This window comes from Cucumis melo, chromosome 10, assembly GCF_025177605.1.
Source record: "Cucumis melo cultivar AY chromosome 10, USDA_Cmelo_AY_1.0, whole genome shotgun sequence".
Classification (NCBI taxonomy): Eukaryota; Viridiplantae; Streptophyta; class Magnoliopsida; order Cucurbitales; family Cucurbitaceae; genus Cucumis; species Cucumis melo.
The window spans coordinates 19,761,045-19,768,926 of NC_066866.1; the positions used below are offsets into that span (position 1 = coordinate 19,761,045).

General features: G+C 32.9%; 1 protein-coding gene across 1 annotated transcript; it reads left to right on the forward strand.

Moving 5' to 3' along the window:
- Positions 1-337: 337 nt before the first annotated feature.
- LOC103495069 (probable xyloglucan endotransglucosylase/hydrolase protein 28) lies at positions 338-4,218 on the forward strand. Its single transcript, XM_008456511.3, has 4 exons — positions 338-695; positions 798-898; positions 2,315-2,523; positions 3,504-4,218. The coding sequence occupies exons 1-4, from the start codon at positions 494-496 to the stop codon at positions 4,003-4,005; spliced, it is 1,014 nt and encodes a 337-aa protein (XP_008454733.1). The 5' UTR covers positions 338-493; the 3' UTR covers positions 4,006-4,218.
- Positions 4,219-7,882: the final 3,664 nt, after the last annotated feature.

Below are 7,882 nucleotides of genomic sequence, written 5' to 3' on the forward strand. Positions count from 1 at the left end.
TTAGACTCCCAAGTATTATTCGAGGTAAATATGTATTATTCCAAGCAAAAAATGATTTTACAATTACGAATACGAGGGATCAAATCGTAAAAACAAATAAATGATTGGGGTATAAGCTATAATATTTGGCTAAAGTTATAAATATTTTCAAACTACGTTAATAATTAAGATAAATTTACTAAAAAGGAAGGCAACCAATGGGAATATGGCTCATTGTTTAATACAAGTTTGAACTTTCCAAAGAACATGTTAATTCAAATCCCCACGTAATATTCTAAAAACAATAAAAAGTACACTTGGAAGAATTAAAAAAAGTTAAACTAAAAAGAAAAAAAAAAAGAAAAAAAAAAAGAAAAAAAGAGATTCTTTAAGGAGCCAAAAAAATGTGTCCTTCCAACGGTGCTCTTCCCCTTCCACTTACTCATTCATAAAGCGCTTCTTTCTTCTCCCTTTTTTCCACCATTTTTCCTCTTCTCTTTCAAACAATCGCCGAATGGGTTTCTCTTCTTTCACCTTCCTCTGTTTTTCTCTTCTTCCCTCTTTTCTTCTCCTTCTCCTTCCCTTTTCTTCTTCTTCTCCTTCAAATCTCCCAGTCCTTTCCTTCCATGAAGCATATAATCACTTGTTCGGCGATGCCAATCTCCTCCTTCTCAACCATGGAAAATCGGTTCATCTTTATTTAGATGAACGAACAGGTCCTCTCTTCCTCCCTTTTTTTCTTTCATTACAGATTTATTTCAACCCTTTTGTTTTTCTCTTTTTCTTATTTTTTTTTCTATTTCGGTTTTTGTTTTCAGGGGCTGGATTTCTGTCTCAGGATCTCTATCTTCATGGATTCTTTAGTGCTTCCATTAAATTGCCTGCTGATTATACTGCTGGTGTTGTGGTTGCTTTTTATGTGAGTTGGATTGTGGTATTTGTTGGTTTTTTGGGAAATGCTTTTAACTGTGTCTCTTTAATCTCTGACTAATACTCTTTCTTTTCTTTTTTTTTTTTTTTTTTTGTCCGTGAGTTTCTGATAATCAAATGACGGTTTGAAATTTTTGGATAATCTCTTTTCATTTGATTTTGTTCTGAATTCTTTTACTCTGCATTGTGTGTGTGTGTGTGTGTGTGTGTGTGTGTGTGGTAGTAGTAGTAGGGGTGTTAAGGGTTATGATTGTCTTAAAAGGTTAAAGGAGTCTCTAAACACGACTGTGCTTTTTTAATACGGCGTGTTTACGTGGGAATGCTTTTAAAACTTAGTTTTAAGCGGGGCTTTTCTTTTTTTTATAAGTAATTTTTTATGGAGCCTAAAAGTGTGAATGAGATTTGTAAAGTTTTTAACCTTTTGTTAGCATCAACAAACCTTTTTTCATAGTTATTATTATTTTTTTAAATTATTGTTATGGAGCTCTTGCTCCTATTTTCTCTCTTGCTCCCACCTCTAATGCAATGAGGACTTGCTTGGAAGTTTCCGTCAGAGAGTGAGAGCGCAAGGGAGATAATAGGGCGTGAGAGCTTAATGGAAAAGTGGGAGTGACAGTGGGAGAGAGAATACATGGAGCAGATAAAGAGCTAGAGGGGAACATAGAGAGCACGTGCAAGAGGCAGCTCAAGAGCAAGAGCACGACGAAAAATTGGGAGCGAGAGCCAAGGAAGAATAGTGTAGGATGCAAGTATAAAATATAAATACAAAGAAAAAAAAAGGTTTGTTAAAGCTAGCGAAGGGTTAGGAAAACATATTTTTAGACATCAAGTTTATTTTGCAAAATTTTGAGTTCAATTTGTCAAAATATTCAAATTGTTTTTCTTACATTAGAAGCAATATGGTATGGAAGTGTCTATTGACCTGTCACTCTTGTGTTTGGTTCTACAGTTTCATCAAAAGCACGGTGATAAAATAAATTGCTAAGTGGGCGTTTGAATTTAACTGGTTAAGACATTGCTTAAACTTTATAAGAACTTTATAACTACATTCTTATAAAGTGGATTGCCTTTCCAAGTGTTTATAAACAAAGATTTTGCACTTATGAACACTTAGAAAGTCAATCTAAACATACCTTAGAGTTCCTCTTAAAAACATTTATAAATCATTTTCAAACCAGAAGATTTTGGGTTTACAATATTTTTGGCTAGGACACAACCCAAACATACCTTTAGTTGTTAGGGCTAAATTTGCACTATAGTTTAATTGTGTATGGACTCGACCTAAGTTGGTTTGGTTCGGTTTTTTGGGTCATTTATTCAGATTTCTTTTAAAGAAAAAATAGCAAGAATATTATTCCGTTTTAACTCATAGATTAGTAACTCAATGTAGTAACTGTGATGGTAGATGTCAAATGGCGATATGTTTGAGAACAACCACGACGAGATTGATTTTGAGTTTTTAGGGAACATCAGAGGTAAAGAATGGAGGGTTCAGACTAACATTTACGGAAATGGGAGCACGAATGTTGGCAGAGAAGAAAGATATGGTCTCTGGTTTGATCCAGCTGAAGATTTCCATCAGTACAGCATTCTTTGGACTGATTCTCGCATTATGTAAGCTCTTTCTTTTTCTTCCATTTGTTCTTAATTTTGGAATATCCCTTGTTCTGTTGTGTTGTGATGTTTTACCGATGCCATGGAGAGGAGGGTGTGAATAGTTTATTTGGAAAGTTCTTTCAGAAAGTTTTATGAAGTTTGGAGTCTACGATTTCTAAGCTTTTAGATGTTTTGTTTTGGTCTTTAAGCTTTCACATTTCTGTTTATTGCTCCTCATGCTTCAAACGTTCTCTTTTAGTCCTTCAACGAATTTGTAAGAAAGAATACATTAGTTATATTATTCATTTTCTGCCAGCCTAAATTTGAACTTGTTTTGAAACTTGATAGGTAGATTACTTGGACCATTTGGTTTTTGGTTTTTGAATATTGTGATTGTTACCTCAAATTCTTACCATGGTTTTATCCTTTCAAGTAAAAGTGAATGATCTTAGCCAAAATTTGAAAAAAAAAAACAGCTTTTTATAAACTATTCTTTTAGTTTTCAAAACCTGACTTGGTTTTTGAAAATATTGATAGAAAGTAGATAACAAGAACTTGGAGGTGGGTTGGATTGTTGCAAGGTCTTTGTAGGCTCAATTTTCAAAAACTAAAAACCAAAAACCAATTGGTTACCAATTAGACCCTTAACATGGGCTTCAAACATCTGTTGGTAAGCATACTCATCTATTAAAGGAGTCACAAATATCCATATTAAGTTTCTTTTTTTCTTTAATGACTAAACTTATTAGTTATATAATGTTTGAAAATTCAAAAAAAAAAGAAAAAGAAAAAAAAAAAGAAAAAAACCACTAGAACAAGCATGACAGTTAAAGGATAAAAACAGGACTTAAACCTTCCATATTTTGTGACCCATTATTCATTATCAATACCTTGATTCAAAACATGCTGGTTTTTATTAGTATGTTTGTAGATTATGAGGTTGAATTGCTAAAGAACTTTTATGTAAATGAGTCCTTCCACTTTTCTTTTATGTGTAGATTTTATGTGGATGAAGTTCCTATACGAGAGGTTAAAAGAACAGCTTCAATGGGTGGTGAGTTTCCATCCAAACCAATGACCTTGTATGCAACAATTTGGGATGGATCAAGCTGGGCTACCAATGGAGGCAAATATAAGGTAAACTACAAATATTCGCCCTATATTGCCGAGTTCTCCGAATTCGTATTGCACGGTTGCACAGTTGATCCGATCGAACAAGTCTTCCGCAAGTGTGACCTTACACCACAGATCTCTGAAGCTGCCATCCCCAATAACATCACAACTGCTAAAAGAACAAAAATGGAGAGTTTTAGGAGGAAGCACATGACATACTCATACTGCTATGATCATCTTAGATACAAGATCCCTCCTGCAGAATGTGTTCTTGATCCTCAAGAAGCCAAACGACTCCGAAAGTTTGACCCTGTAACCTTTGGAAAAGGGCGGCGACACCGTGCAAAACATCGTCACTCTAGCCAGGCAGAGTTCACTTCCGTTTGAGAAGGCTGTCCATGTTTCATTATTTTTGTTTTTTGGGTAATAATTTTAGGCAGTTTGATTTTGGATGGGTCTGTTCTTTTTTGTGTATAAAAAGATAGACAGGTGAATGAGATTAAATTTTATTTAGGGATTAGATGTCTTTCATGTTGGTTGGTTTTATGTATAAAGTTAACACCATTGGGATTATCAATTGTTGTTGTTGGTTGTTGGCTTTACAGTTTTGTCAATTTGGTGGTGATTTAGATTTATGTTCTTTTCATGTTATAAATGTTGTGATGCTGCTATTGCATCTGAAATAAGTTTTTGCAACATTGCAAAAGACAAGATGGAACTAAATACCAATAATATTTAGATCTCGTCAATATTATCCTTTATCTTTACTAAGACTTGAAAACCGAAAAGAAGCAAATTAGAGAATTCAATCGTAGTGTTATTACAAAGATACCATACAATACTATTTATAAGATAGAGAACAGTGTATGCTAAATATAGAGAAGAGTGCATGCTAAAGATGGAGTTCAATGGAAAAGAGTGTATGCTAAAGACTGAATTCAATGGAAGAGTGTGTGCTAAAGGTGGAGTTGAATGTAAAAGACTACATAACTTTTTTTTACTAAATATTACATTTACAATAAGGATAATCATTTATTTTATAAATGTCTTTGTTAAAACTTTACTATGAAAATAATTTTAGTGAATGAAAAAAAAGTACAATATTTCATATACTTTAATAACCATTTCACTAAAAACTTTGTTAGGAAAACCCATAGAAAAACAATAATCCAGGGAAAAAAAGTGCAATATTTTTATTTCCCTTATGAATATATCATTTGAGTTCTTTGAGTCATCACATTTCAATGTTGTGTACCGACTTTTCGAATGTTGTTGTGGATGATGACTTCGTAAATAAATCTTCTAATTTGTCTATTGAAAAAATTTGTTGGACGTTGGTGTCACTGTGTTTCTTTTAATGTCATGCATAGAAGAACTTTAGTATGTTTTGTTCTTTCATTTCATATAACCTTTAACTTGGGATATATATTGTATTGTCTTCATATTAATATCATTGGTAAAATGTTTCTCTAAGATAAGCCACGTGTTCCATGAATGTGATGAATAATTGACCTCAATCCTACACATTCTTGTTGGAAAAACAAACATTGATCATTGTTGTTGTGCCGTGTCGAACCACTGCCTTGAAAGCAAAATTCGGCGCGGCCTCGATGCTAAATCGCATAATGCCGGGTTGCTCCCCAAGGTTTACACAACTTTCAAACGTAAGAGTTGGAAATAAAATCAGAATGAAAAATGCTGAGAGAAAGAAATTAGGGTTTTGTTTTGTGGAAAGAAAGAGATCACCCCAAAAACTTTTCTTTAAAGATATATATATGTATGTATGTATGTATGTATAAAAGAATTATGGTTTTTGAGTTATAAAATATATTAAATAATAACAATTATTAATTTTTAACTCTTATAAAATAGTACAATAATAGTCATTCCACACAATCCCTCACGAATGGCTACCATTGTAATTCAGTTAAAACAATAATAAAGCATTTTCTCTGAGTAAAGAAAGAAGTAGCATAAACTTAAACATTAATATCTTTCGATTTGAATTGATGCGTAGTGAGGTGGGGCAACAATCCAATTTATAAAGAAAGTAAGTTACCTTGAGATCCCCACAACACGTTTTACTTCTTAATTTTCCATCGATTCTGCAATAAAGTCTATCACAACAGACAACTCAAAATTGTGCTATTTAAGGTCGTGCACATAGAACCTCGGGTCAACATGAAAGTTCTAGAAAAAGATCCTTAAACTTTTTCATAGAAGGCGGCCACACCCTCACAATCACGTTTATTGCTTCATCAAGTCTATCACAATAGACCACTCAAAACTGAGCTATGAAGACTTCACAACTAGTCCATATTCAGACCAACTTCATCAAGTCTATCAAAGACAAACCACTCAAAACTGAGCTATGAAGATTTTATGGTTATTCATCAAGTCCATTCATACAAGGACCACCCAAAGAAGGACTATGGAAATTTCTAAGGTTTTAGTTTCATCCATCAAATCCATTTAAGGACTACCCATACGTGGCTATGGACCATCAAGTCTACTTCACCAAACCACCCAGAAAAGGGCTATGGACCATTAAATGTTGGAGTCTCATACTTGTTGAAAATTCTAGAATTACTCTCTCCTTGTTAGGCCTTTGGAGAGGTAATCTACATCCACAAATTTCCTCAAACCTCACATACTTCAAGAAGACAATTCTTTCATTCAACTATCACTTCACAACTCCATGTTTCAGACAAATATGTCTTATTTTGCCATAATACACTATTCTTGGCAATATCCTATGGCTGCATATGAATCTTAATACAAATATTCTGGTATAGAGGCCCCCCACAATGGTACATCTCCTGTGATTCATACTAATGGACTCATGTAATGATATTTTTTTTATTATTATTATTAAGAACACATATCCACTAGTAAAGCTTACTTCATCATTCTAAGTTACCCGGTTTGCATACACTACCTATTTAGTATGGTAGACAATTATTACAATGCAAACCAAAATCTATTGTAACCTTAAGATATCTTTATAAATGACGAAGAGTAATAAAATGATTTTAATCAGGATTATGTGTGTATATACTCAATTTTCTCACAACATATGCAGGAACATGTTTTGTACAGTTAATCTTTGCATATTCAGATTGAGAAACACTATCTCATTTACTTTCCTTAAGGCTTATTACTAGCATCATAAGAGCACTATCAAACTATTAAAATCTCTTTAATAGTATTCAATGTGTGATTGACATAAATCAAAACATTCTCAATATACTAAATTCATCACATTAGTCTCACATAAATCTTTCATGACTTCGATGTGATTACTTTATAGCATTACTAACATTTATGTTTGTATCACATAAATCTTTCACATCAACATACAAACATATAATCACACAACAAACTCCAAACAACTTTTAGTAAACACATATATCAACAATTCACTACTCAAGACATTGTTTACAGTATTGTTAAAATTTTTCCTCATCAAACTTTTAGGAACTCGTTTAAGACCATAAATAAATTTGATTATACCAAGTTACCATTGAGGAATATCATCTTTACATACACTTGATGTATTAGAAGACCACATACAACTATAAAAGCTTTTAAGGCTCTATAATGGCTAATTTAGTTGTACGAGAATAAGAATCAAAACATTCTAAATTCCACGTTTGATTCAAAATATTTTTCATTAGTCTGAAGTTACACCTATGTACTTATTATCAGTTTCTTTATCTAATGTGGGACTTTGGTCGCATTCCCAATGATCCTCCCCTTGAACAAAGTTCCAACTGAACCTCCCCTAGAGTAGACATCCACCCATTTAACTTTTATCTAGGCTAACTTCTTTCTAGAGCATATTGCCTATTCAATAGAGCTCAACCATGGATAATACTGTGACTACTTTTAAGGTTCCACTACACCTTTGTTCAACCTAGGATTATATCAACAAGGCTAAACCAAGAACAACATGACTCTGATACCATTTTAATATAGAGACACCTTAGGGTATAAGTCCCCATGCCTTATAAGATCTCACATATTCAATAGTTTAGACAATATCTTAAACTTTCATAAGTTCCTATGAGACTTATAAAGAATGAATTTGCATATTTTCATACTACTAGCAAACTTTAGTTATATGCAAATAATATTGTACGACCAAAGTTGATTATAAGTAATAGTAATACTTTCAATTTCATGAAAATTAACAACCAAATTGCATGACAATTCATGAAGTAAGTCTTGCATAACTCTGTCACATACGACATACATTTCTATC

Coding starts and splice junctions, on each gene's coding strand:
- LOC103495069 (XM_008456511.3), top strand. CDS start 494: ATGGGTTTCTCTTCTTTCACCTTCCTCTGTTTTTCTCTTCTTCCCTCT. Junction 899..2,314: donor GTGTTGTGGTTGCTTTTTAT/GTGAGTTGGATT, acceptor CTGTGATGGTAG/ATGTCAAATGGCGATATGTT. Junction 2,524..3,503: donor TGGACTGATTCTCGCATTAT/GTAAGCTCTTTC, acceptor TTTTATGTGTAG/ATTTTATGTGGATGAAGTTC.